The sequence below is a fragment of the Chaetodon auriga genome, chromosome 14 (assembly GCF_051107435.1).
Source record: "Chaetodon auriga isolate fChaAug3 chromosome 14, fChaAug3.hap1, whole genome shotgun sequence".
Taxonomy (NCBI): domain Eukaryota; kingdom Metazoa; phylum Chordata; class Actinopteri; order Chaetodontiformes; family Chaetodontidae; genus Chaetodon; species Chaetodon auriga.
The window spans coordinates 6,203,170-6,230,968 of NC_135087.1; the positions used below are offsets into that span (position 1 = coordinate 6,203,170).

The following is a 27,799-nucleotide window of genomic DNA, read 5'->3' on the forward strand; positions in this document are numbered from 1 at the left end:
CTTAAGTAAGGTTTTGCATGTAGGACTTTTACTTGCAGTGGAGTATTTCTTGTGGTGTTGATACTCCTGTGAACGTAGCTGAAGCCTTTTAAAGGCCAGGCTGACTTCAGCTCAAGAAAGACCACCATCTAGTGGTCATACCACGTCATTCATCAAGGAGGAATCATGGGTAAAAACACTCAATTTTTTTTGCCTGATCTATTGAGGACACTGACTCCATTAGAGAGTTAACGTCCGAGCAATGTATGTCACTGAACATTATACCACTGTTGTCATGGCAATTATTCACGAGGACAGGCTTTGCTTCCTTTTTTTTTTTTTTTTTTTTGGTCTCCAGGAAACGCTGCATCCCTTTGGCCACTTCCATCCAGCATCAGGCAGTGTGGTGGGGGAATTAAAGTGACACAGCTATATTATCTAGAAAGTAAAGCAGAGCAGCTCACAAGGGTGAGCTCTTTAAAGGGAGAGTAGCCTTTTTATAGATGAGACTCGCTCATGATCAGAATCTCTCCATCCTTCCATAACCTTAAAGGAGACAGGAGTTGTTTTCCTACGTGGCTTTCATTCACTGGATAGGGGTATAACTGGATGCTTTTTTTCCTCTGTTAGCTTTGGCACAGATGGACAGGCAGCTGATGCAAAGGGCAGTTCCTTGCACAGCGCACTTGGAAAGCGAGGACCCGAAGGCATCTTGAAATAGAAATTCAAAGGAGGAGGAGGAGGAGATAGAAAGGAGGGGGGTTTTGAGTGAGAGCATTGGTATGCCAGGCTCAATACCGAGCATGGCTGTGCAGAAGAAGAGTGTCATCCCTCCATCGCAGGGACCGCTTTCTACACGTACCATCGAGAGCCAAAGGAAGAGGAATGGATCTGAAAGGACGGGAGGTCAGTGGCTTTTGTCTCTGCCCTTGTTTCAGAGGAATTTGTATGGTATCTGATCAAAACAAGCCTTTTGTTGAAGCAAAGCCAGCATGACTGTAGATCCTAAATACAGGATCATATGTTCACATTGATGACGCATTCGTAGATTGTATAGATTGTACATTCTCTTTGAAAAATCATTTAGTATTTTTTAATTGAGCATGGCTACTGTGAAATCAGGGGGCATCAGTGAGCCCAGATTACATAATGCACATAGAATAATCAGCATCCTGATATTGTTTAACCCTAAAGGGAGACGTCCATGTGATTTTTTTTTCCAGCCTTGTGCTTGTAAACGAATTACATATCAGTCTTGTGCTTGTGCCTTTTTTCTTTGGTTGTTTCAGTCATCGTCCTGGGGACTGGTCAGGTGCTAGCATGTTCTTTTCGCCTGTTATACGTAGGCACTTTATAATGGCTCTTTCATTTGTGGCTCACCCTCAGGCCATCCCAGTCCATAACAGCCACTATTTGTGATGGGTATTTCAAGCTGGTTTGTTTTTGGTTTATGTGCAGCAGCCCCTTCACATCATCTGTTTGTGTACTAAAATGGGTATTTAGAAGAAGTAGAATCCTGTGTGTTTATATATGGTGGAAAATCCAAATATCAGGAGAATATTGAACTTAAACAAGTCAGAGGTATTGCTATTCCTTTTACCAAACGACATACTGTTTTTGTCCTCGATTTCAGACAAAATCAAACCAAATACACAGGCAAAGAAAACAGCCTGCTCTGTCAACAAGCCTGCCCAAATGTGCAACACAGCCTCTCCACGGCCAAATGCAGGTTTGATACAGCTCTCACACTCACCCTTTTATCAGCCAGCTGTCGTATTATTGGGATATTGGACTGTGATTTTCAGCAGACTCTCTGCTACAGACAGCACAGATCTTGGTTCTAATGTTTAACGTAACTGCTAATAGCATTTCATGTAATTTGTGGCATCAGACCAGTGACTGATAAGTATTATTTTGCCATTCTAGTGGCCAGTGGACCAAATGTTGATGAGAGGCTGAGAGCAGCACGGGAACGAAGAGAAGAGCACCAGAAGTTACTTGGTATGAGAGTTCCTACGGTGGTACAATTCACAGGACGCTGTTCATGCATTGTCCTCGATTTCTTGTAAGATTCATTTACATAGCTGATTAATCTATTTATACTGGCTAACTATATTCCCTCAGCCTCTCGGGAACTGACCAGGGTGGAGCGGGAGCAGCGGGCTTTGCAATACTATGAGCAACAACTGCAGCAGCGCAAGAAGAAACTCCTGGAGCAGAGGCTCAAAGAGGAGAGGAGGCGTGCTGCCGTGGAAGAGAAGCGCAAGCAGAAGCTGAAGGAGGAGAGAGTGAGTTCTGATGGTGGAAATAAGAGAACTTTTGTTGTTTGTGAGGATGATGCTTTCACAGCTCTGGATTGAGTAACATCAACGCTGAAGCTTGTTTTCTTGAATAAAGGAGCGATATGAATCTGCAGTGCGTAAGACACTGGAGAAGAGCCAAAGGGCCCAGCAGAACCTCAGTCAGAACTCCAGAGGAAGGAAACTCTCCAAGAACGGTGAGTGGAGATGAGTGCACTTACTTTCCTTCCTCTCTTTTAACGCGAGCTTTTTAAACTAAACACCATACTTAACAGTATCTGTCCTCTGTGTAACATATCTTAACACAACAATTCTTGCAGTGCCTTATCTTCTGTTTGCTGCACTTAAAACTTTATACTGATCAATACGCTAGTTCCACGTCGCTCACCACTGACACCATGGGAGAAGAACTTGGTCAGTCGCCTCCTTACCCCCACATGCTCTTATCTGGCCAGGAGCAAGAGTGCTGGTTGTCAGTCAGGAGGAGAAGGTACTCTCCCTCATGTTAACAGAATGCACCCATTTGCTTTGATATCACAGCAATGCAATGCCAATGGTTTGTAGATACTACTTCAACTAACCTTTCCAGGTACTTTGATCACTGATGCCGCTTGTTTTCCTCTCTGTTTATATGCTGCTTCACATTTCCATCTCTGTTTCCACCATTTGTCCATATTTCCTTTAATTTTCCCTCATTGTGGCACATGTCACTGGCTCAGTTGTCCATATTTGTCGCCGTGCAGTTTCATTTCACTCCATGACTACCACCACCACCAATACCACCCCTCACAAGCTCCAGCAACACTCTGGTTCAGTCCAGAAAAGGCCATCTGCCTCCCCCAGTCCCAACAACAGCCAGCATAGAAGCACCAGTCTGGCGCAGGTAATTCTATCTGTTCCTCTCATACGTGCTGTGCTGCTTAATATTAGTGTTTGTATCAGTTATTATTTTTAGGATCACCCAGCTGTCTCGTTTTTTTCAGCCTTTCCTTTTTCAGCCAGACTTTCTGGGCTGAAACCGGGGATGTAAAAAATGAATTCTGATAACTCTGACGATGTTTCTTTTTGGTTTAGACCAGATCAGCAAGACCAAAAGACACAACTAAGAAGAGCTCAAACGCCGGCTTAAATACCAGATCACCTGCCGTCAAGACCATGGTCAAAGCAGCCGCCGTTACAAAAAGCAGAACAGCCTCCCCTTCACCTGAACGGTAGGTGAAATGTTTGTCCGCTGTGCATTCATGACATAGTAACAGGAATCTGAACAAAGTGGGACATCTGCTCTCTTCTGCTGTCTCTTAAAGGAGCCCCCGAAGATCAATCAGCAGACACTCAACCCCGCTGCAGCTCGAGCTCCCCTCGGTCCCCGAGGAAGATGTTGCCATTTGTAGTTCTGCCCTCTCTCCTGGCAACTCGAGGCCTGTCAGGACATCAGCTGAAGGTCACAAAGAGAAAATGAGGAATGATAATCCACCAGAGGCTCCATGTTCGAACCTGCCCGACAGCAGGACAGAGGCTGGAACAGCAGGAGATGGAAGTAAGCTGAGAAATACTGAGTTTAGATACTGATACTTAACGTGTTTCAGATATATATTGAAGTTACTTCTCTTCAGGTCTTCCCCAAACGCCTACTCATCAAGCTCCACAGCCTCCTGAAGTCACATGCAGGCCTCCAGCCGGGACCACAGACCCAGAGGAGGCCTCACGTCTCCTGGCTGAAAAGAGGAGAGAGGCCCGACTACAACGGGAGAAAGAGGAGCAGGAGCGTCTGCAAAGAGAGGAGGAGGAAAGGTAACAAGCATGTTCACCTACGAGACAGAAGCTCTGCAGTGGCAGACCGTTAAGACGGGTGTGTTACAATTTATGACATGTCCAGGCGGTGTCGTGAAGAACTGGAGCGCAGGAGGGCGGAGGAGCGAGCGCGACAGCAGGCCGAGGCTCAACGTCTCATAGAGGAGAAGAGGAGAAGGGAGGAAGAGGAGCAGAGACGAGCCGAGGAAGAAAGAGCACAGGCTATGAGGGAAGCTGCCCTTCTGCAAAAACAGGTTGGAAACAAACACTCCTCAGTGCTTCAGTGAAACTGCAAAAGGAATCACATTTGCCCCTACAGGCATCCATGTGGATACGTTTGTTTGTTTTTTACTCATTCATTTTTAAAGGACAATCAATGTTTTCCTGTTTTTGTCAAATATAGAGAGAGGAGGAACAAGCCAAAGAGAGGGCAAAAGCAGAACAGATCAAACAAGAACGAGAAATCCTCGCACAGAAAGAGGAGGCAGCACGCCAAGCCAGAAAAAAGGTGATGTTTGAAAACGTTTGATGAAAAGTTCAATTATCAAAACTGTTCATTATCTGTGTTCATCAAATGATTAATATGAAAAGTTCTGTCTTATTAAAAGGGACTGAGTGTTTTCACAAAGCTGCTTTCTTTTCCAGCGACTTGAGGAGATCATGCGGAGAACCAGAAGAACAGATTCTCCAGATACGGTGAGATTTACTGCTGTTCACTGTAGTTTTTGAAAACGTTGCCTCTGGGCTGTTGTGACGCACATCCAGCATCCACTAATAACTAACCAGCTTCACTTCTAAAAGCCAAACAGCTTGTCCTTGACTAAATTGGCTAATACTTTTTTTTACAGAAATCTGTACCAGTGAGGACCATGACAAATGAAGCCCAACCAAAGGAGAACACAGAGCCTGTCCACAATGGCACTATAGAGACTGCCGTCAAGCTGCCCATGGGGACTAAGACCTCACAGCTGGGGCTGAGTAATGAGGAGGACGTGGTACCTGTTGTGGCCTTCAAAGAACGCAGGTCTCTGAGGACTCTCACAGGCCTGGAGGAAATCCAGACCCACCAACGAGCAGGTGAGGCACGACCAGCACATCACTCGAGAGCGCTTGTCCTCAGGGTGGGGGATTAAGGCCGAGCACCAACCAGGTCTTTGTCAGGCAAAACCTGGCAGCCTTCAAAGCGAAAAGGTTTTGCCTGCTGAAAACCTAAAAATGCATCACAAGTGTTCTACTCATCTCTTCAGCTGCTCTGAAACATGTTATTTGATATCTTTTTTTGTCTCCCCGTTGTGCATTACTTCAGAGGTCATCTGAGCACCTGCAGAGTGGGCAGACGTTCAAAGACTTTGTTGGAGAGCAGCAATCTCCCTGTGAAACACAGGAATGACTGCGGAACAGCCATTGTGCTGCCTCTCGGCACCGTGAAACAGCATGTAAAATCACAGCCTTGCCTCTCACTGAGGACGTCAGCATTCGGTCACTTTTCTGTGTGTAACCAGTGGCACAAATATTGGGCAAGTTATTGATTTCTTCAGTACAGCAGGCTTCTGAACTAATAATGACTATCCAGAAAAACAGTAGATGTAGACAGTGGTACCGATAGTTTCCTGCATAGAGTTGCCTCTGTGAAATACTAGGAATAGCCATTCTAACAATCACAACACATGTTAGCCATATGCTTTTCGCTTATTCCTGATATTTCTTGCAATCGAAGCACTTTTCCTTCCCCAGTTTTGTGGCTGTGGAATTAGAATAGCTTAAGTGGCTGTTTGCGCTAAGAACACAAGAGTTTAGGTTGCTGGTGAAAGTTCACTTCCTCCATAAATTCCTGTCTTACCCTTTGAGTTTGTGAAGTATAGCAATCACATATTTCAAAGCTGCTAAGGAACTTAGTTTCCAAAGACTTTGCTTCAGTTTCGTGAGTGTCGTTTTAGAGAGTACAATGCACAAAGCGTTTCTTGCACTGACAGTTGCTTTGTTTGATTATTGCGCAATCACTTTACAAAGCAAGGTTTGAGGCGTAGAGGTTAGGTGAGTTTATTATAATAAAAGCATATAAAAACAAATGTATCTGATCATCATTTGATCTTAAAGTTTAAGTATTGCTTATACCTGTCACTTGTTAACCTGTTAAAAACTGAACTATATGCCATATTTAATTAAAGTTGATACTATGCTGCATCTGTCGCCTTGTTTTTCCACTTAATCTGTTGACTGTAAACATAAAAACTGTAAAATAAACACATTAAAACACAATATAAAAATGCTGCTTGTCCACACTGCGAATGAATGCTTCCTACAGTCTCCGCTGGGCTCATCCTGCAGTATTTGTACTGACAAAATCAAGAGTTAACAGAAGATGGAGATAGGGGCTGAATCATTTGCAGCAGCCGCCTGGTTTCCTCCGTCTGCGCATGCACCTTCCTGAGTTGATCCTCCAACTCACTGTTGGCCAACAGGGATGAAAACTCTGCATCTGCAGAGGACGACAGCACAAAGCAGCCCGAGAACTCCTGAATGCCTGATCGCCTTACTTTTCCTGTGATAAAGACGCAGGTGGACAGTGAATACAAACCTTTCTTGAGGTTGAAGATGGTAACTATGCCAAGCTGCTGGAACTTAACATCTTTGTTTTTGAGAAACACTAACAGGTAGTCCAGCATGTTAAGGTAGTGAGGTCTCAGCAGCTGCACCATCTCCCCTGGGTTGAAACAGTGAAAGCACACAGAATATGACAATATTTACTGTGCGGAGTAGAAACCAGACTGATTATTTGATGTAATACTTGCACATAACATTACCAGACGTTTCTAGTTTGCTGATGACGGCCGCGCTGTTGTACGACAACTGAGGATTCTGTGTTTGTCCTGATAACTTCACTAGTCTTGCAACTTGTTCTGATGTTACTGTCACCAACAAGTTCGACTTAAGTGGATCTGGAACAGTGAGAAATTGTGGAGGATGTTGAAAATAATTCATATAAACAGGGATCAGCAGAACAGTAGATGTTTGAGCAGCGACATGTCTGGGTCTATTACCCCGGGTCATCAGGTGATACAAGCATGATGTCACGTGCAGCGAGGTCTCATCTGACAGGGCGGGAGATACGAGAGCCTGGAGGAGTCCTGATAAACACAGACCCTCCATCACAGCCTGGATAAGGAGAAGATTCAACGTGACTTTATCTATCTCAGGCACCATGCACTTACAACACACACGACATGAAATCACGATGTGTAGCCTTGGTGTACCTGCTGACTCATGCACGAGCTACACAGGTCAGTGATTATCTTGCAGCTTTGTGTGATTATAACAGAGCTGGATCTGTGACGATGAAGCAGCTGACCGATTTCATCCAACAGTCCTTCGCTGACCAGGATGTCCTGGAATCAGACCGTGAACATATCGTCGATATTAGGGTTTAAACAGAATAATTGCCTCATATCTGCAGTTACTTCTTTGATACCCAGTGATTATTTGTTCAAAAGAAAAGAAAAAGAAAGTCCCTGTGGATTTATAGATACTTTCCAACCACCTCCCAGCTGTAACACACCGCAGACAGTGAACAATTTGTGCAGGAAACCGTACATTGTTTGGTGGGTGTGCGGACAGTGCAGACAGCAGCGTTAGGGCTGACTCAGGAAAAGAGGTTTTCAGCAGCGCCTTCAGAGGCAGCATGCAGTCAAGCTCCATCAGCTGCTCCTGGATCAGAACTACACAGAAAAATCACAAACAGCATCTGCTTTGGGTTCGGTGTTCATTTCTTGCTTTGCTGTTTATAATTACCATTCTTTGAGAGGGTCTGTAGGCATCTGCATGCTTGGGTTGAATTCTGAACAAGAAATAAAAAACATGTTTTTGAACACTGTTGCTGATTTACCTTCAAATTCATCTGTCAGCCACATGTCACAATTACCTTACGCACAGAGGAAGATACGAGTGTCAGAAGAGACTTTAACAAAAAATGACCCCCGATGCTGAGCAGCTTTGGGTGGTGTTCCCGGACAGCAGCGATGTTGCACAGAGCGGTGCAGCTGTAAAACTGAAGCACTGAATCTGATGACTGCAGCAGAAGTACGAGCACAGGAATGGCTCCTGCTTGACATAAGATCCTGGTTGACCAATCTGGAAAAGATAATGTTTCCCCGTTACATCCAAGCAAAGGAAAACTGGAAGGAACACGGACACAGCCGGCTCTGTTTTTTATGAAAAATACGTGAACGCTGAGATTCAAAGGAAATGATCCCACCTGACCGTGTGAGATGTAACAGGGCCCACGTTGCGTTCTGTTGCACCTGTGGATCGTAGGATTTTGCTAAAGCCAACAGTGGTATGACTCCATCCAACATGACAGCTTCCCTGTTTGACTCTGCATGAACAGAAAGAGAAACCTCCACACATACGCTCAGCTGATCTAGACAGATCTACAATATGTATGTAAGTCATGTTGACCATTTGTCTTGCAGTACAAGCTCATACAGCACATGTGGCAGTCTGCAGAATTACATAGACAAAGTACTGTCATTGTCATAGAAAACTGCAGAAGAACAAAAACACCCACACTGTCAAAGCTTACTGCAACACTATATGAACAGATGGTCAAATTAGCAACACAAAAGTACATTAATTGCTATGTTTTCTATACATTATAACTATGCAAATTATGTACTGTCAAGAAGTAGAAGAAGACGAAAAAAAAAAAAAAAAACTTGGTGCAAACCTGAGCAGGCCAGCATGGTGATGCAGGCGCATGAGTGACTCTGAGCTTCGCCATCACCAGACTGGAACAGCTCCAGTATGGGCACCAGCATCCCCATTTTAATCACCAGCTCTTTGCACACTGAAATCAGATTTCATGATGGACAGTCATTATGACCCCCTGACCCACACGTACTGTGTGAGGTCAGGTGGAATCTGTGCTACATTATTAAATTGATCCATTACAACACTTTAAATGCAGAGGCGAGGTTAAGGCTAATGGATAGACAAAAGGCAATACTTCAAATACTTTGTGCTTCTTATCTCTTACCATTATTCTTCACTAACAGATTAACCAAGGAGAGCAAGATAGTCTTCTGCACATCCAGGTCAGCTGATAAAAGTAAGGTCATGACTGGCTCCATGAAGGCATCTGGTAAGGGAGATTTCACTGTAATTCAAGTAGAAAGGGAAAAAATGATAAAATAAAGACAAAAATTATTGTGGTTGAAGAGCAAATTATATGAGCTTGTTACATTTCTTTAGAATAAGGATGGTCTACAAGTTGAAAACAAGCTATATCAGCTGTCACTGTCAGTACACGACATTACATATTTGACTTGTGGTCAGCTTTAAATTCAAGTCCAACCAGCGACTTCCCACAGTTGTTCTAGTAACCCAACCAAGTAAACACAGGCATCTGTCAGCTGCTGCATATGTGCAAAAGACAATAATGCTTACACATTTGCACACTACCGAGCATAACCTGTGCTTATCAATACAATGATCTGACAAAAGTGAAAACTGAACTGCAAGAAATACAGTCACTTTATATGAGCCACCAGCTACCAGTTTATTACGGTAAAGCATATCATACTGTGGGATTTCAAAATAAAATGAATTGCTTTATCTTCATAATAACGCTACAGTGCACACACATTGGAAATTATCTGACAATGCTGGAAAAAAAATACAGTTGAAAATTTGCATGATACTGGTCGTACTCGCCGAGGAGCTTATCTCTGCAGTGACTGATACGAGAAACCTGAAGAGCAAACAATAGTTTCATTTCATGAGCCACTGATCTGCAAGTCATTGCTATCGTGAAGACTGTCAGAAGCAACATAAAAATCTGTCTGACTCCTTTACTCACAATGATGACTCAGATGTAAATAACACATGGCTGCAGTCATTTGCAGATCAGTGTTTTCTGAGGTTGCAAGTCTGCTCAGTGTCTGCAGACTTCCCTGATCAAGCATTTGAGTTTCAGCATCTAAGAGAAGAAAAGGATGAAAAAAACGATGAATATTCCCAGATTTAGTTATTGTTAAGTTACACAGACATTTTTCATTGTTCTAAATTTTAATAACACATGTATATCAATATGAAAGAGACAGGTGGAGTCTGTAGAAGTGTGTTTCCTGTCCACAGCCACAACAAAGAAAACGAACAGCTGCAATGCTCCTACCACACAGGAGGTGTAAGCTCAACTCTTGAGTCGTCCTCTCAGGTGTATCTCCAAAGCAGGTGCACTGACAAAGTTCTCTGAAAAAGTCTCTTAGTTTTTGCTCAAACTCTCTGCAAACCTTCCTCAAATCAGCAGTAAACTCTCTGAGCAGTCGGAGACAATTTTCACAAAATCCAGAGGCCATGACTTCATCCTCAATAGTGGGGAACGGCACCTACCTGTCCGCTTCACACAACCTGCACAGACACGCCTCCTGCAGCGTCACGTGACTGTAAGGTCAATTTCACGTCATTACAGTGCATTGCATTGTTCAGACCATTTGTACAACCCTGAATAAAAGGGAAAAGTCCTGAATGCAGATTTTAAAATTAAATCATAAGTATATTGTTTTAATAGCTGGCCTCGTTTAAAGGTGTTACGCTATACATGCATTATAGTATTTAAATGAAGTTGGTCGTTGAAGTGGACTTGATCACTTCATGTTGGGTAGTTTTACACGAAAGCAATTCAATTTATGCCGGTATCTATATTTCTAAAATCTTTACCAGCATATTAGCTTAATTGTATGTATTTATTTAGTTATTAATATGCTCTTCCTCTGTAGGTTACAGCCTCCTCTTTATTACGTGTGATTGTATTGTACTCCATGTTTGTATTGTCTCACTCTCGGGTAGTGTTTTCTGTGATAAAATATATATAGTGTAAATAATCTTTGCAAATTCCATTTAAATAGAGGAGAGTCCCACGTAATAGAAATACGCAAATAATTAAATGTATTTAGTTGCTGTTACTTATTTCTAATTATTTTATTTCCGTGATAGCTACGTAGTTACTTAACAGTTACGTAATTTGGATTGTTTCGTCCTCCGATTTCATTGGTGCATTTGTTGTTTGCGTTACTGCGTCACGAACATGGTCGCCACGCTCCGCCCTCACGTTCATCCTTGTTGTGGTTGACTTGGTAACCGACTCAGCGTTGTTGGTGAAGTTGGAGGACGGTGCAATCACTGCAGGGTAGACACACACAGCTAACTCCTTTCCAGCCTTCTAAATACGCCTGTGTGGAATTTGTCTCATTTTGAAGCGCTGACTGTTTGTAGAAGAATGTAAATCTTACGGTAGCAGACGTATTAAGTGAACAATGCCGCTTATGTTAGCTGACGTTAGCACTTAGCAAGCTAACTAACGCAGCTAACGTTACCCAGCGGTTACCTGTTAGCTTCTCTCAAAGGTTGCTTTTCCCAAGATTGTTTTAGCCTCAGCTAAACAGATATCACATAAAATACGAGGCGGTTTTGTTCCAGTGTTTTCATCTAAACCGCTAAACTTGCGTGAAACACGTAACGGTTAGCTAAACTAATCGCGCATGTATGATCCAGCAGAGATTTTGTTGTGCAGCGTTAGCGTTATGCCTGTTTTGAATCCTCAGGATGGCAACCTTCCTCCCTGGATTACTCTCGTTTTGCTCTCAGAATGAGAGACATTACGGTGCCTGAGAATGCCAGCAGGTGAGTGACCTAAAAAACGTATTTAAATCTGATATGTGGAGGAGTAGAAATAAAATAGAAAGAGAAGTACCTCTAAATTGTACTGAAGTACAGTAATTAGCTATATTAACCCTTCATCACAGCAACGTATTGCTTTGATCACATAGTATTTAATTGACCTCTAAGTAGCCCGCCCATGTCCACTTTGCCCATTAATAATTATGTAACCTTTCTACAGGTGAGAGTGAAGAACGGGCAAAGACCCGGGAAAGATTCAATGAAGTGTTCAAGAGATACACTGAATCAGAGAAGAAAAAGGCGAAGAAGAAAAACACTGAAACTCAGGAGACGATTGTGGTATGTGTACTATTATGTGTAGGTCTTCCTTCAGTGACGGAGACCATGAAAGCTAACTTTAAACATTTGATAGTTTAGTGTTGAAACGCTTACACATATTGACATGCTTTGGTCTCCCTTCCCTCTGTTTCTTTAAGCTTCAGACTCTAAAAAAGAATCTCAACCTTGAGAAGGACACAGAAGACGATGAGACCATCCTCCAGAACACGTATCAGCCCGAGCAGGGCAGCCCTCGCTACACCAAGAATAAACGAAGAGAGAGGGAAACGGTGGAAAAAGCGAATATCAACAACAGCAGAAACCAAGAGGAGAGTCAAACTTCAAAAAGCAAGAGGAAAAGTAAGAGGGAGCTTCCTTCCCTCCCTGTGCCTGAGGACAACTCAAGTTACATCCAGGAGGATGCTGATGCCTCCAAGTCTGAGATTGCTTTGGAGCCAGATGATGGAGGTGGTGGAAAGGAACCGAAGCAAAAAAGTAAGAAGGGGAAAAGCAAAGGAAGTACAGAGGCCAAGGTGGAGAGTCAGGTGGAGGACAAAGAGGATAAGCTGCTGCATGAATACCAGCAGCAGATTGCACGGGAGGAGGAGAGGACTTTAAAGAAGACGAGGGTCAAGACTGAGGACGAGAGCGTTGTCTCCCAAAGCGTTACGCTGAATAATGATGTTGGAAAGAAGAAAAAGAAAAAGCTGAAATCTGTACTCGCACAGTCAGAAGAAGGGTGTGTATATCCACCAATATGACATATCTTTATGTATTTTTTCATATGAGTAAGATTTTATACATTTTGGTCCAGTAGGGATCAAGATGAAGATGTTGACCAGGATGCCGATGTGGAAAATGAAACAGAAACCAAGGGAAGGAAGAAAAAGAAGAAGAAAAAACACGGTGACTGGATGTTAATTTGCAAAGTTCCATAAAGAAGTCAGTTCATTGTATGATGTTGACGATTTTCACAATTTTTAATTCCCCATCCTCAGTTGTCAAAGATGAGAGTGAAACAGAGGCAGAAGCAGCACAGCAACTGACGTTTGATGACAGCCTCGTGCTGGGAGTGTACGTCCACAGAACGGATCGCCTGAAGAACAACCTGCTGATCTCACACCCCATGGTCAAGATCCATGTTGTGGACGAAGTCACTGGACAGTATGTGAAGAAAGAAGACTGGTGAGACATTTCCAGACTCTCACATTACTGCAGCTCAGTGTTTTTTTCACATAGGTATTGCTCGGTATATTTGCATACTTCATTGTAACATTTGGACCATACGTATTTATGTTTTAGTTCAATCTAATCATGCTTTAGAGGTTGCTAAAAGCTTTGAATGAACACAACATAGTGGAAATCCCCCCAAGTGTACGGCTTCAGTTTCAGTATTTTTATGTACTTGCTTGAAAATTAAATGTCTTTGTGTTGTTTTTCATAGCCATCGTCCAGTGTCCTCCTTTTATGAGCAAGAGAATGTTGACCACATCCTCCCCATCATGACTCAACCCTTTGACTTCAAGAAGAACAAATCAATCATCCCTGAGTGGCAGGAGCAGATCATCTTCAATGAGCGCTTTGGTTACTTTGTTCAACAAAACGCTGAGAGCCCCAGAGTTTTACTCTTCTTTGAAGTAAGAGACAGTTAATTTAGACACATTTGGACAATTTTTTTGTCGTTGTCAGTAACTGTTTTTAATGAAATGCTTCGTTAAGATCCTTGACCCCATAACCATGGAAGAGGCAAGGGCCAACGCTGACGTTGACAAGCATGAGCGAGGATTCAGAAAGATTGCGTGGGCATTCCTCAAGGTACTCTGTCTGCTCTGATCATTTATAAAGACAAGGCTGAATCTGAATTTGTATTTAATAGTTCTTTTCAGTATTTATTTCACATTTTCATCCTGTCGTTTAGCTCGTCGGTACGAATGGTGTGCTGAACATCGACAGTAAGCTTCGCCTCCAGCTCTTCTGTCCTCCACCTCGGGCCAAGAGACAACCTAAAACAATTGAGGTGGTCGAGTGGTGGAGGAAGTACCCCCGAAGCAAATACGCATCCACCCTTTATGTTACGGTGAAAGGCATTAAACTCCCTGAGCATGTAAGTCAGTTGCTGCTTTATAGCTACTGTTAATTTCTTTGTTTATCTTTATTATGAATACTTCTGTCACACATTTCTACTATGGATATGTAGATAGACAAAATTTTCACGTTACATGTTCGTAATTCTGTATATAATGTTGTTTCGGATGTTTTGGTTTGAAGTTGAAGTTTTTGTTCTGCAGGTGGACCCCAGCATTCGGTCCATGATGGCACTGCAGGAGGAGCGAGGCAGCACCTCCTACAGTGAACTGCAGAATGAGGTCACCAAGAGAGGCCTGACACAGGCACTGGACAGCAAGCCGCCGGCCCTGAGATGGAGCAGGCTGCCCGGTCAGGTTGGTGGAATCAAGAAGTTTTATTCGATATAAAAGATTTCTGAGTATAATAACTCTGAACGGTAGAATTGCAAATGATTCTTGTAGTGTCTTTTTACCCTGCATGCACCCTGATATTGTTTGGATTAGGTTCACTACATCACAAGAGTTACCAGTGTCTTTCTGTTGAAGGTCTGTCGGATTCCAAACAAGCCCATGCTGTCGTTCCGTGGTGGTCAGATGGGCTGTTTCACAGTGCTCTTCTCTCATGCTGGGACAATACTGGCTGCTGCTTGTGCTGACAGAGATGCTTTCCCTGTTGTAGGTAAGCAACACCTCGTCTGTGCAAAGCTCCCCCTGCTGAACGCTCCTCTTGACACCTCAGCAGCTCTTCAGCTAATTGACTCTCTGTTTACACACAGTAGTCATGAACAGCTCTGGAGATAAACTCAGGAGGAGAGTCCAAGAATATACAAAAAAAAGGAAAAAAAACATTAGAAAAGAATAACCTATTAATGTGCATTTTCAGTGTATGAGATTCCCTCTGGCAAGGTGTTGGCTGCCTTCAGTGGACATCTGAAAATAGTCTATGATCTCTGCTGGTCCAGAGACGATCGGAGCCTTTTGTCTGCCTCCTCTGATGGAACTGTCAGGTACGTCTCTGTTTGTTACATCAAAAAACAGCTGATAAGCAGTGAATGAGGGATTACTGCTGGTGATTGAGTGCTGCAATAGCATTTTTTGGTGCCACCTCTAGGGGGAGCTAGTACTCCTTGTGGTGAGTGGCTCACTATGCCTTTATTTTACCAGTGACACAGCATTTTTGGGGCAACAGTGGCGACGGTCTGCTGAGTCTTATTTAAAGAACACACTTTCTTTGCCCTAAAAGATTGTTTGCATTATTCAGTTTTTCTTGGTCCCCTCTCTCAGAGAGTGGAACGTGGAGAGGCTACTGGGAACGGCCCAGAAGGTACTCCCTCATCCATCCTTTGTGTACTGCGCTCAGTACCACCCCACAGCCCAGAACCTGGTGGTGACGGGGGGCTACGACTCTCTGGTACGAGTGTGGAGGCTCGATGTTGATGATGTGAACGGCCAGCTGCTGCAGGAGTTTGAGGGGCACAGCAGTTTCATCAACACAGTTTGTTTTGACTCTGAAGGTATTGTGGCGTTAGTGTTGTGGCGTTAAGTGTGCAAACCCTATCATAAACCGGAAGCCTTGCTCATGTTGTGTACCGCTCACCCAGTGCACGCTCAGAAAGGTCCACAGCCACCTGCTACCTTGCACAAGATAAGAGTGGTTGCTGTGCATTAATAATGTATTTCCCTCATTTGACCCTGAGTGAGTTATTGTTGTTTATGAGGGGTGTTCCATAAACTAGGGCTTGGACGACACCATGATAATAAAACAGATCCATTGTATGTGAGAAATACTGAATCATACAGTTATATATGGGTTTATTTCTTATCATGCCCTGGCTTCAATGTTTACCTGAGAGCTGTTATCATTCAAGTCGCATTGAAACTTGCATGTAGCTTATCTTAGCTGAACTGCTTACTGGCCACCAAGATGGACTTTGGATTGTATTATTCAGTTGATAGTCATAAACCGAAGTCCATAGGCAATGGACTACCTGCTTCTGAGAACCTGAGATGTCCCTTAGTACTCAAAGTAGGTTGAAAACATTTCTCCTATCACAGAAACCTGTTGAAACATGCCACGTCTTTGCTTCCTTTTGTAATGTGAATGAAGAGTATTGTACTTGTCTCCACTTGCAGCCGATGTTCCTTTTGTTGTAATTAGGAAGGAGAATGTTCTCTGCAGACAACACAGGCCTCATCATTGTGTGGAAGACTTCAGTCAGTGACAGCAGGCAGCGTCAGCCGTGTCATCGCTGGTGTGTAGAGAAGGTACAGGAGATGATATTTGTGATGTTTGATGTGCATAAGACAGTAGACTTTACATATGTCAGATTAGGTAATTAGCAAACATACTCAAGCAGTTGTGCTTCTTCTCTTGGCAGAAAATTGATGAGAGTGACCTCAGCGGTATCCCCATCAACATGCTGCAGCTCCATCCAAACGGCCGGTGCCTGCTCATCCATTCCAAAGACAGTGTCCTGAGGATGATGGACTTGAGAATGTAAATAAGATAAGACAAAACTTAAAAAGTACCATCTCAGGAAAGACTGAACTGTGTTCTGCTTTTTGAATGTCGCTCAGAAAGCCTGCGCTCACTGTCAATCATTTATTGCTCACAACACTTGTTGTTCCAGTCCAAAGCATAGATTTTTTGTTCCAATCTATCCAAATATCTGTTAATATCTTTTCCACAATTCATGCGACTCTCTCAGCCTGGCTGTGAAGAAGTACACTGGAGCCACAAACTACAGAGAGAGGATCTACAGCAGCTTCACGCCATGTGGGAACTTCATCTTCTCTGGTAGTGAGGATGGGATGGCATATGTCTGGAATACCGACACAGGTGAGCATCACGTGTGTTTTTCTGTAGTAAAGAAGCCAGTCGGTTCTTCACAGTATTCTGCACAGTGGCTCCAGCTGTCATCCGCTTTGTCTTCGCAGGTGACCAAGTTGCAGTCTACTCCGAGCTCTGTTACCCCACCGCTCTCCACGGCGTGTCATTCCACCCTCATGAAAACATGGTTGCTTTCTGTGCCTTCGGTCAGAGTCAGCCCGTGCACGTGTACCTGTACGACCGCAAAGGTTGGTGAAAACACCCGACCCAGACTGAGTCTCCCATCAACTGCGCTCACTCCTTCAGGCATTTAAATACAAAGTAAGCTAAGGCTGTGTTGTGCTGCATCACACAGTGTCCCAGCTGGAGGTGCACAATATAAAAGCAGCGTCAGCCACGAGCAGATCAGCTTCTGTGGACACCAAAACCATCAGACACACTCCTGACCCCCCGGCGTTACAGGACGCATCTGCTGCTTCAACCATAGACCAGTTTGCTCAAGCAACAAGACTTGCGTTGAAATTGCAGTGTGTTAAGGAGCAACTGGATTCCGTACTTGTAAATACTCCATTACTTTAAAATCAGTTCATTGTATGTAGAAATAAAGAAAATGCAAACCTAACTCTTTCAAACCATTTTCAGGAGCCACATCAGAGGTCTTCAACTTCTGGATACTATGAGCACGGTACTGTATGTTTCTCCTGTTGGTGTGCTGTGTTACATCTGGATTCACTCTTTATTTACACTGATCCTGTCTGTTGTGTGTGTGGGTTGCAGATAAAATGGGGACTTCTCACACGGGGAGGAGTTTGACATCAGATTCTCTCACAGTGAGTTTTTGACCAGCACTCCCGACACACACCTTTGTGTGCCGAAGCAGTCGTTATTCGGGTCATGGATGGTGACGTAACCTGATGGGCCTTTTATGCCAACATTGTTCTTTTTCTATAATCTGTCTGAACCAGCTTATTTTTGGGTTTCCTCTCTAATGCTGAGGAAGGAAAAAATAAGTCTATTAAGTTATAGAGTGTGTATTTTTAATAGTAAACTCAAATCTTGGGTAACACTTTACATCAAGGTACATATATTCATACATATTAGCATGCATATCACCAGCATCCAGGCTCCTCATTAAAACATGTATTAATGCCTTTATCTGCATGACCATATTCTACAACATTAGGCCATTAACTAAGAGTTTTCCGCTCAATAACCTCCTAATTACTGCTTATTGACAGTAAGGAAGGAAGTGGTTGTGCATGAATTACAATATTAACACCTTAACCTTAATCCTGAGAATAAGGCAACTGACCAGAAAATTGCATTAGGAAGCCTGAGCAGGTGTGCCTGAAATAGAAAGCAGTTATTATATTACTGCTATTTTCAAGTGAAACAAATTGCTGTGCAACTAAAGTCCAGCTTTGCCTTTTAGACGGGATTAAATGCTTCCTTACCACCTCCGTCTCTCCTGTCGCCGCACTCCAAGCTGCAGCTGTCTGGCTCTCTGGCGGAGCAGCTTATCCCCCAGGCAGCTCTGAGCACCCAAAACCGTGAGTGGCTTGTACAGTTAATCACACTGTTGTGTGTCTTCAACCAATGAATGGTTTTAATGCGGCTCTGTGATAATGTGAGGTCAAATATTTTGGAAGATTATAGCTGTGCGATGTACAGTTATAGCATGTGGGACCATGACTAAATGCTGGACACGTTGTTGAGTCTCCTCAAGCATGTACGTCACACACACAGACAAAGATGCACCGCTTGTGATTTTCTCTTGAGTCTGTAGAGATCTCTGGAGACACGGGTCGCTGGATTGTGTTTCAGTTTGAGATGAAACATTTATGCCTGCTCTTTGCTGTCGTTTTCTTGTCATTTCAGGCGGGTTCAGTCCAGTCGGTCAGCGCCTCAAAGGAGCCTCATCTTTCAGGCTACAGTCGGTGAGGCTGTAAGAGGTTTTTAAGCATATTTCTTCATTTACTGTCTTCACAAATGATCTAAAATTCTGTTCTTTTTCTCCATCAGACCCTTCCTGACCACATTTCTTCAGGCATCCACGTGGAAACAGACTCTGCTCCCGTTCAGCAAGTAGTAAGTATCCATCACAGCTGCAAGCTCAGCCACATGCGACCTTCCCTCTCTCACATGCTGTTTGTGTACCTCTTCTAGGTCGTCTCGCTCTATGACTACAATGCCAATCGATCTGATGAGCTGACCGTACGGCGCGGTGATGTCATCCAAGTGCTGTACAAAGACAATGACAACTGGTGGTTTGGTCGTCTGAACAATGGGCAGCAGGGATATTTTCTCGCTTCTTATGTAGCAGATCAGAGTAAGTGTTGTCTTGTGGTAGACGCCTGATGAGGGACATGTATAAAACTTCCAAATGCGGAACGAGATGCTCAGTTATTTTATCTTGCAGGAGATTTCCATGACGAGGTGACTCAGTCTGTAGATGCACGCGCAGGCCTGTCTGAGGCGGCTGCTGACAGGTCAACACCAACCAGGGTAAGGAGACAGAATAATACAGCAGCATCTGTCCTGTCAGTCTTGTTTCAGTAAGAATGTGGGCTAAAAGGAGTTAAAGGGTGTGGCTGTATACATTCACATCCTCCCACTACCATGCCCCCTTTTAGCCAGCTGGCATGAGCATAAACACACACTTTTATACACACACACTAGACTTCCATGCCGAATTTCATCCTCCTAGGGCAAACGCCGTGGCCATCAAAAGGTGCTGACCAACCTAAAAATACCTGCACGCTGCTGAAATGATTTTCCACAGGCACCTTCTGTGATGCACGTGTGACTTCAAGTCGCCTGAGGAAGATGGCGGTGTCCATAAAGAATAAAAGAGAATATCAACAAGATAGCAGCGTGTCAGTACTTATAGTCATGTAAATGCTGAGTGAAACAGGACTTTCATGCTCTGCTGGGAGTCGTCTACTATAGTTTGGTGAAACTGTGACAAATCCCTAATCAGCCTGAAGTGGATGAGTGAGAGGAGTATGGCTTTAACGGATACTTTCTATTGTGGTTCACCTTACAGCATCTGTATGGTGCAAAGTCTTTTCCTGTCATTTTATCTTTTCCTCCTTCCTCACTTTTCCAAGGTATCTGCTGCAATTAGTTCTTCTGGGGAACTCCGGTTTCTTTCCGAGCCGACCCTTTCTGACACCGAGCCTGAGCTGACCGATGCCAGGTAAACGGCTCACCTCCTGACTGCACTCACAGGGTCGTGGTTTCTGAACACTGCACCAAGATAGCACAGGTTTATGACCCACATGTTACATTATGGCTTAGAAACAATGAATGCTGATTGTGAGCTACGGTTTTTCCCACAGAGCCAGAAGGAAAAAGAAGGTGAAAAAGCCAGGAGTCCCCGCACCTTCATCTCAAGCCACATTTTCAGATGCAGACGCTTCGGTGTCGACGAGCACCAGGAGGAGAGGCAGATCAACAGACAGGCCTCTCCCCAAGAGACCGACAGGCCGGACTAACAGTGCCTTCCAGCCTGATGCATAAACTCACGGACACGTGGTCGTTTTCAACTCGAGTGCTCTTTATTCTCCTTTTCATATGAAGTCTATTTTTGTAACGACAGTAAATCTTGCAGGTGCGTCGTATTTTTCACAGTCAGTATGTTCATATTCTGTATTTTATTTAATACAGAATGACCAATGAAAAGTTAAAATTTGTTAATTAAAAACAAAACGGAAAGAATTGTGCAATTGCAGGAGTGTTTTTGTATGTTTACATATTTTTGACGTTAGCATAAAATGAGTATTGTGTACATTTTTACAGATAATATAGGCAACATTTCTGTAATATTCTAGTTTATTTTCTCAGCCTGTAAGAGATTGTATGTGACGCTTCTTTACAGCTATAAAAATACTGCTTTTTCATTTCCATATGTTTTGTAAAGTGTTTCCATTGATCACAAGTCACTTTTTATATCTAAAACGCTGAAATAAATACGCTTATGGGCTATTTTGACCATGTGTGCTTTACCTTTCTGGAACACACCTGTGAAACGACACCATGAGGATGCTAAGCGTTCTGCTCGTTGCAATTCGTAGTATAATTGAAAATTATTTTAAAGAATTATTCGAGCCAGTCAAGTGGAGATGACTGTATTTTTATCTTTTGGACACATTAATGTCTTTCAGGGATTAAATGATTTTAGAATATAGCTGATGTTTCAACTTTAAAATTAAGTCAAATAAAACAGAAGCAGGTCATTTATATATTTACTGTTTTTATTCACATCAATGCAAAACTTTCCAAATTGTTTGCTCAGAAGAGAAAACAAAAAGATTAACGACAGTGGAATGTCACTTTCTCCTGGTTAAACTGAGTTACAGGTTCGAGCTGTGACCTACATAACGTAACGCTTGACATGCTTATTTCCTTCATGTTACTATGAATGTGGTCGGCAGCTTCAATGTGTCACACGTCAACATGAAATCCAACTCATGAGATTGTTAATACAGCAGAACAAAAGGCACATTTAGTTTGTGATCTGGACTCTGAGTGGTCTGTGATTTCCACTGGTTCACTACGGTCGTTCATGTTACATTCATCAAAACTGCAACTAGAAAGTTGCTGCACAGTTTGAAATAATCTATTTAAATCCTCATGTACCTACTTAAAATCAGCAACACAGTCGTACTGCTTTGTTTTTGGGTTGTTAGGTAGTACCCATCGGAACATTTCATAAAAATATTACAGGAAAACACAGGCAAAAAATGTTGCCACGACCCGAGTAAAAATCATTATTATCTCCAAAACAACCCAAACACCAAAGACCTGTCTAATTCAAACATGTTAAAAAGCAATTAATAATTAAAAAAAACAAAGTTTGTGTAACTTGGAGGCTGATTCAAGTAGCGGAAACACTGATGGCGATCTGTGCTGCATGGCGTCCTTCCACGCGTGGCTGAGGCTTCACTCGGTCAGGAGAGGAGTGCTCTCATCTGTCTGTCGACTCCTTTCTCCAACACTTAAAAATCACACACGAAAGTGAGCGTTACACCAGCACGTTCTCGGAAAGTGCACAAATAAAATCGAAATAGCCTTCAGTGTAATTAACAGAACATATAAATCCATGAGGCGTCTAAATATGTGACAGATATCCGATGTGAATTTGAGGTTAACATTACCTTTGTCGTTTCGGGCGTTGACATAAATAACACACAGCCAGGAGAAAGGCCTGAGGACAGAGCGGACATTGAGTTTCATGTGTGTAACTGCTAAGAAACGAGAATGACAAGCTTCCCTCTCTATCAGTCTTCATGGTGCGTGTAACCCCCCAGTGATTAGCAGGCTACGAATCCCAATTCTCCATTAAACAAGTGCCAAGTAAAAGCCACAACGCTGACAGTCTGCCGCTGCCTCTGTCACACTGGCAACATTTGGCAACGTGACAATCAGACCTCTGTACAGGACACAAGGCTGAGCGCCCAATCATTTGTTCTGATGATGTAAAATAAGAGGACAATAAAAACATGAATATGCCGGCGAGTCAGAGCGTCCCTGCAAACACTGGACAAACTGATACTTACACCAAGACACGCCAGGCTGCCTTGGATCGCAGCCGCCCACTTAAAGCTCAGATGTTGTGTGATGATGCCCCCCACTACTGGGCCATAAAACATCCTTTAAAAAAAAAAGAAAAGAAAACAATTTCCACATTAAAAATCTAATTACACGAACCAGCGGGACAACTGATTTCATATTCAGACGTTTCATGACTCTTTCCTTGACTCAGATATTTAGGAAAAATTTTGGATGTTGGTAAGGACCAGCAGGACTCACCCTGCGGACCAAACTGCCGCAAACAGTCCAGACACCAGTCCAAGAGTGCTTAGTCCCTCTTCGTATCCTTCCTCACTACAAATAGGAGAAGAAAACACCATGGAACACGTGTGTTCACCTTGCATGATAAAAAACCTGCAGGTCATGAATGTGGAGCCACGACATGTGAAGGCACTCACTATGCACATGTGATGATCTCAGGGAACGTTGGGATTGCAGTCATGCCAAGAGAAAACCCAATTACACCAAGCATGAAGATCAGCAGCCACAGCTGACTACACGAGCAAACACACACATGACAGGAAAAAACACAAGTTAATACTCTGGTTTGTCTGTGTGAAAATTTTCATTTTTTAAATGAATATAAGTGAACACACATTTCAAGCCAACAACAGCAAAATTTATCTAATAATAAATGTAAAATGTAAATGTTGAGTGCAGTATTTCCTCAGTTCATACACTGTATTCCAAGTTAAAGCCATCATTTGGAAATTGGCTTATTCTTGCTAAGAGTTAAATGAGAAGATCAGCATCACTCTACACGTCTGGCCATTAAATACGAAGGTACAGCCAGCACTTAGCTTAGCTTAGCATGAAGACCTGACACAGGGTGAAACAGCTAGCCCATGATTCTACCTTGTTTGTCTAGTGTTGTGGTTTTACTCAGGGCTACGTGCCATGACCATTTCATGGCAGGGCGCAGTAAGTTCCTGGAGTCATCGCAGTGGAGAGTCCAGCTGCAGAGATGCTGGGAGGAACATCCCACAGAGCCAGGCTAGCTGTTTCCATCTGTTTCCAGTCTTTACGCTGAACTAAGCTAAGCTAAGCTAACAGGCGGCTCAATATGAAAAGACCAGTGTATAAGATTTACGAGGATCTATTGGCAGAAATGAAACATAATACTCAGAAGTAGGTTTTAATTAGTGTTTAATCACCTGAGAATGAGAATCACTCTGTTTTTGTTAGCTTACAATGAACTCTTTGTATCTAGCAGCCCAGAATGGACAAACCAAACACTGCCTCTAAGGAGGATCTTTTACGTTTTTCATGTTTTTAGTAGCCACTGTAGGGGAGTGTGAGGTGACGGGTATTCAGCTGGTTGCAATCTGCAACCTCACCACTAGATGTCACTAAATTCTCCACACTGGTCCTTTAAATGGACAGGACATGAGAGTGGCATCGATCTTCTCACCGAACTCCCAGCAAGGAAGCCAATAGCGAATGTCCAAAGAAAGAGAAAGAGAGTCTTTGTTAGTTCCACCACACGCTCACCTCGGGATGTGAAGGAAGGGGACGGGACCGAGCAGGCAGAAGCCAGTCGCTGTGGTGAGTCCTCCAATGACCATGAACCAACTCCTGGTGGCCTGATGAACACCGACCAGCACACGTTCAAAATGACAAACTTGCCGTTCTGAGAGAATGATCGACCTTTGCTTTCATACTCACAGGATATTTATCAGTGAAATACCCGAGCACCGGCGACGCCAGACAGTAAGGCAAAGACAAACCAAGCATGATGAGTCCCACGTAGCCAGCTGAGAGACCAAACTGGAAACGACGGAGAGGGCAGAAAAATGCATTGACGCTAAGAAGAGCAAAGTTTCTTTCTGGGGAAAGTTGACTTAATCAAAAGGAAGGAAATTACCGTCTCAATGGCAAACAGGGACAACGTGGCATCCAAGAAGCCCAGACCTGCACTAAGAGTGAATATCACATAGCAGAGCAGGACTATTTTCACTCTGGTGAGAAGTCGAAGGAATGAACCCTTCGAGGGATTCGCGTCTGAGTGGAGAGAAGCAACGAATACACTGAAGTTCACAATCAGAGAAAGACAGAATGACCGAAAATGAACAAATCGGATGCTGAAATCAAAAAATGCTACCAATGGCTGGCAAGACGTATATGTTGAAGGGAACCATTATCAACAGGAAACATCCAAGAATCATAAAAGGGACTTCATATCCAAACGACTGGTAGAACCACCCCCCGACCGGTGGACCCAGAATCAGACCGAGTCCTGTGAACATCTCCAAACTACCCTGAAGAGAGAGAACGGCCGCACATTGAAATATGCATTTACATAACCAGTAAACAAATATATATATATATCTATCTAAACATACAAGCACACAGTTTAAGTACTATTACTACATACTGTATGGTGGAAGTTCTGTATTATTTTCCATGGCACTGGGAGACATGGGACACACAAAACAACCCCAACTATAATGCTTTTTTGTTTGCTCGTGATTCTAATGTTTAAACAACATGCCCGTTGCACAAGACTCGTCTCCGCTCACCAAAACAGTTGCCACATTGTCTGGGAATACTTTTGCTGCCATGGCGAACGAGGAGGTCATCGCAGCGGCAAAGCCCACTGCGTCGATGGACCTCACAATAAAGCACAGAGCAATGAAAGCGGGTCCGGCAGGAACCTGGTCGAGCAACCTGCAAGAAAAGAAAGCAGAAACGAATATTTCATGTCGGACAGAATGCAGCTGAAACCAGCCTCCCTGCAGGCTGTTTGGTCTTAACATAGTTAGATCACAAATCCACATTAATGCACCACCATTAACAGCAGCAGGACGGTGTGTGTCGATTCAGCTGAAAATATCCTTCAGGTATGGTTCAGTATACTGAAGGAACGTGTCACCCAGTGCAACAGTGTGGCTCTTTGATGTGTTTTTAATAGTTTTTGCACAACAGCTGAGCTCCGTGGCTCAGAGAAATAAGCTGTATCAGGCTTTGACCTCTGATGTGAAGCCAAACACATAAAATATGAAGTTCAACGAGTGCTACAGTGAAAACAATGAGAAAGACTTTCAAGTGAGCATATCAGGTGTTTTAGAGGCACTTTCTATTGTAACTTTGCTTTAAAACATATGTTAGGATTACTTAATTATGCGAGTTACAATATATTTCAGGGGCATGCAGGACCAACACTTACCCGAACAGAATGGTGCAGAGAGAAGACACAAAAAGCCCGCTCACAAGCATAAACTTTGCACCGATTTGGACAATCTAACGGCGAAAAGAGAGTAAATTACTGGGCAGCAAATCACACGTCACACAGCATGAGCCAGTAAGAAATAATGCCATATTAGACTTACATATTTTCCCATTATCAATGAACCAATTAAATTACAGATAGCGTAGCAGCCAAATATGAGACCAATGACAGTCTGGCTGGCTCCCTTCTTCGTTGCCTGCGGAGAAACATCATGTCACATATTCAGAGCTGTGAGGAGAAACGATGATTTCATGGTCCACGATGACAACAGATGAGATCACGCAATCTAAGAGACAAACGCAATAAATAAGGATATGCGACGTATTGAGATAACATAACAAAAAGAAATGCAGCAACCATCACTCCACTGTGGCCTAAATTTTGCACTTCTCACACATGATGTCAGCTGATCTTACCTGAGACCTTCTGTACAATAAGTATAACAGAGCCAGTCATTCACTGGCCTTCAGGGAGGCAAGCACATGATAACTCACTCATTCCACCGAGAGGATACTGGCACTGAGTTCTTAAAGGGAACTGCTGATGGCCTTCTGATCCGTGAGGGTTACAAAGACCTGCCTGCGCCGCATCACGAACGATGGGCTCGATCCACAGAAGGGGACGCTTGGCCACCGCTTTCACTGTTTTCTCATAACCACGCCAACTCCTCAGGCTAAGACAAAGCATTTGCAGCTATTTGCACCTCCATATACTCATGAATCATCAAACCAATTATTAGACACATCCTTGATAGAAACAGAAGAGTTTTCACAACCCTGATAGCAGTTATCATCTGTTGTTTGACGTATTCTACCAGCATTAAAGGTCCCTCTTTGTAAAAACACACAAAATAGGTCCGTATAGACGTGCAAATTTGGGGTTCATTCAAAACTGGGGTCCACAAGAGGCTGATATGTGTATGATTTGGATGACTGTTTCAATTTTTAATGATTAGAAGTTGTAAAGAGTTTATAGATCAATTATAAGCCATTAATAAGATCAACTTCTGTGTTGCTTTTGTTGTTTAATGAACGCCTTTGGACTGGATTACCAACAGTTGTAACTGCATTATTACTACACAGGAGGGCTAAAGACAAAAGCTAAATCTTTGTGTTAAAATATAATGTAGTATAACAGTACCACATGCAGTGTGTTTGAAAACTGACAGAGATATAAAGTTTGCTAACATTACCTAAGATTAGCCACCATATCGGTCATACCAGACCAAGTCAAGCTGTAGCAGCAAAGCCCTGATGTGTGCTAAATTAAACAAAAACGTGTTTTTATTATTTATGAATTCAACTTCTCAAAAGAAAGAGGAGGATTTCTAGTTCCAAAAACACATTGTCTTACTTTAACAAAGCCAGCAGCTGAAACTTCATGATCTCTTATTAAAGGGTGCTTTAAGTGGTTGTCCCTGAACGCCTCATTTGTACCCTCTGGTGTGGGCTTGTGTTAACTCACCTCATTGGGGAAGAATGGACCTAATATTGAGTAGCAGATCATTGAGCTGAAGTTGACAGACGCGATTGATATTAAGGTGAGAATCTGCTGTCTTGACATCCTCGGGGGAGGATCTGTTGCCTCCGCTGGAGTGTCGTTATCTGTTTCGGAAAAAACGGAAATGAAAGCGGTAAAGAAACAACAGAAATTGGGATAATGATATTTGACGGTGTTGAACGTAAAGGGCATAAAGTTCAAGACGGAATTAAACTCAAATCAAAGAGGCGTCCATGTGCTTGGCGTTGCAAAGAGTGAATTCGCTGCTATGATTTGTGATTATCAGACATTTATTACACAGTTTAAAAATTGACCAACCTGTTGGCTGAGGATCATCGCGCGGATTCATGTTTTTATTTTCAAGGTTTCGGATCCAGTTTCCGGTATTCAGGGCAGAAATTCAGACGGTCACATTCCGACACACGGAGGAGAAGACGGATCCTGACAACATTAACCGCAAAGTGTCTGCTCAGCGATGGCAGGACACGACTCCGAGACAGCTACACGCTCACTGACT

The 27,799-nt window shown here is 43.2% G+C and overlaps 4 protein-coding genes across 8 annotated transcripts; 2 read left to right on the plus strand and 2 right to left on the minus strand.

Annotated features, from left to right (window-relative positions):
* Positions 1 to 406: 406 nt before the first annotated feature.
* On the plus strand, positions 407 to 5,648 carry map7a (microtubule-associated protein 7a). 2 transcript variants are annotated; one of them, XM_076748724.1, is made up of 15 exons: positions 407 to 885; positions 1,613 to 1,708; positions 1,906 to 1,980; positions 2,104 to 2,267; positions 2,377 to 2,476; positions 2,653 to 2,769; positions 2,999 to 3,162; positions 3,354 to 3,490; positions 3,584 to 3,816; positions 3,893 to 4,070; positions 4,156 to 4,324; positions 4,474 to 4,578; positions 4,716 to 4,766; positions 4,919 to 5,147; positions 5,377 to 5,648. In XM_076748724.1, exons 1-15 carry the CDS (start codon positions 762 to 764, stop codon positions 5,385 to 5,387), a joined length of 1,953 nt encoding a protein of 650 aa, XP_076604839.1. In that variant the 5' UTR covers positions 407 to 761; the 3' UTR covers positions 5,388 to 5,648. The 2 variants fall into 2 exon arrangements, with proteins under 2 accessions (XP_076604839.1, XP_076604840.1); XM_076748725.1 differs by lacking the exon at positions 5,377 to 5,648 and having other exon boundaries at positions 4,474 to 4,577; positions 4,714 to 4,766; positions 4,919 to 4,999.
* A 677-nt stretch (positions 5,649 to 6,325) lies between these two features.
* LOC143331641 (uncharacterized) lies at positions 6,326 to 10,587 on the minus strand. Its single transcript, XM_076748726.1, has 13 exons — positions 10,240 to 10,587; positions 9,925 to 10,044; positions 9,103 to 9,222; positions 8,794 to 8,913; positions 8,323 to 8,442; positions 7,990 to 8,198; positions 7,860 to 7,905; positions 7,662 to 7,786; positions 7,325 to 7,456; positions 7,112 to 7,226; positions 6,875 to 7,009; positions 6,649 to 6,774; positions 6,326 to 6,549 (listed from the first exon to the last, which is right to left on the minus strand). The coding sequence occupies exons 1-13, from the start codon at positions 10,421 to 10,423 to the stop codon at positions 6,416 to 6,418; spliced, it is 1,686 nt and encodes a 561-aa protein (XP_076604841.1). The 5' UTR covers positions 10,424 to 10,587; the 3' UTR covers positions 6,326 to 6,415.
* Positions 10,588 to 11,128: 541 nt separating this feature from the next.
* ahi1 (Abelson helper integration site 1) lies at positions 11,129 to 20,950 on the plus strand. 4 transcript variants are annotated; one of them, XM_076748650.1, is made up of 27 exons: positions 11,129 to 11,253; positions 11,669 to 11,747; positions 11,965 to 12,083; positions 12,221 to 12,801; positions 12,880 to 12,968; positions 13,061 to 13,247; positions 13,507 to 13,699; positions 13,782 to 13,877; positions 13,981 to 14,166; positions 14,351 to 14,503; positions 14,675 to 14,807; positions 15,012 to 15,135; positions 15,413 to 15,642; positions 16,287 to 16,393; positions 16,507 to 16,625; positions 16,837 to 16,967; positions 17,066 to 17,206; positions 17,314 to 17,516; positions 17,601 to 17,643; positions 17,736 to 17,788; positions 18,391 to 18,508; positions 18,837 to 18,895; positions 18,981 to 19,046; positions 19,125 to 19,287; positions 19,378 to 19,463; positions 20,069 to 20,157; positions 20,300 to 20,950. In XM_076748650.1, exons 2-27 carry the CDS (start codon positions 11,738 to 11,740, stop codon positions 20,478 to 20,480), a joined length of 3,660 nt encoding a protein of 1,219 aa, XP_076604765.1. In that variant the 5' UTR covers positions 11,129 to 11,253; positions 11,669 to 11,737; the 3' UTR covers positions 20,481 to 20,950. The 4 variants fall into 4 exon arrangements, with proteins under 4 accessions (XP_076604765.1, XP_076604764.1, XP_076604763.1 ...); XM_076748648.1 differs by having other exon boundaries at positions 11,189 to 11,253; positions 12,877 to 12,968; XM_076748649.1 differs by having other exon boundaries at positions 11,186 to 11,747.
* A 246-nt stretch (positions 20,951 to 21,196) lies between these two features.
* slc18b1 (solute carrier family 18 member B1) lies at positions 21,197 to 27,799 on the minus strand. The gene is made up of 14 exons (XM_076748651.1): positions 27,601 to 27,799; positions 27,247 to 27,386; positions 25,883 to 25,978; positions 25,720 to 25,793; positions 25,073 to 25,220; positions 24,655 to 24,811; positions 24,418 to 24,554; positions 24,219 to 24,320; positions 24,045 to 24,136; positions 22,952 to 23,047; positions 22,773 to 22,847; positions 22,520 to 22,613; positions 22,118 to 22,167; positions 21,197 to 21,957 (listed from the first exon to the last, which is right to left on the minus strand). Exons 1-14 carry the CDS (start codon positions 27,629 to 27,631, stop codon positions 21,903 to 21,905), a joined length of 1,347 nt encoding a protein of 448 aa, XP_076604766.1. The 5' UTR covers positions 27,632 to 27,799; the 3' UTR covers positions 21,197 to 21,902.

Coding starts and splice junctions, on each gene's coding strand:
- ahi1 (XM_076748647.1), top strand. Junction 13,248..13,506: donor TATGTGAAGAAAGAAGACTG/GTGAGACATTTC, acceptor TGTTTTTCATAG/CCATCGTCCAGTGTCCTCCT. Junction 17,644..17,735: donor TTCTGGATACTATGAGCACG/GTACTGTATGTT, acceptor TGTGGGTTGCAG/ATAAAATGGGGACTTCTCAC.
- slc18b1 (XM_076748651.1), bottom strand. CDS start 27,631: ATGAATCCGCGCGATGATCCTCAGCCAACAG. Junction 24,555..24,654: donor ATACGTCTTGCCAGCCATTG/GTAGCATTTTTT, acceptor CTCTCCACTCAG/ACGCGAATCCCTCGAAGGGT. Junction 22,848..22,951: donor GAGATCATCACATGTGCATA/GTGAGTGCCTTC, acceptor TCCTATTTGTAG/TGAGGAAGGATACGAAGAGG.
- map7a (XM_076748724.1), top strand. CDS start 762: ATGCCAGGCTCAATACCGAGCATGGCTGTGCAGAAGAAGAGTGTCATC. Junction 2,477..2,652: donor AAGGAAACTCTCCAAGAACG/GTGAGTGGAGAT, acceptor TCAATACGCTAG/TTCCACGTCGCTCACCACTG. Junction 3,491..3,583: donor GCCTCCCCTTCACCTGAACG/GTAGGTGAAATG, acceptor TGTCTCTTAAAG/GAGCCCCCGAAGATCAATCA.
- LOC143331641 (XM_076748726.1), bottom strand. CDS start 10,423: ATGGCCTCTGGATTTTGTGAAAATTGTCTCCGACTGCTCAGAGAGTTT. Junction 7,457..7,661: donor CCGCACACCCACCAAACAAT/GTACGGTTTCCT, acceptor GTCTGATTCCAG/GACATCCTGGTCAGCGAAGG. Junction 7,010..7,111: donor GTATCACCTGATGACCCGGG/GTAATAGACCCA, acceptor TCACTGTTCCAG/ATCCACTTAAGTCGAACTTG.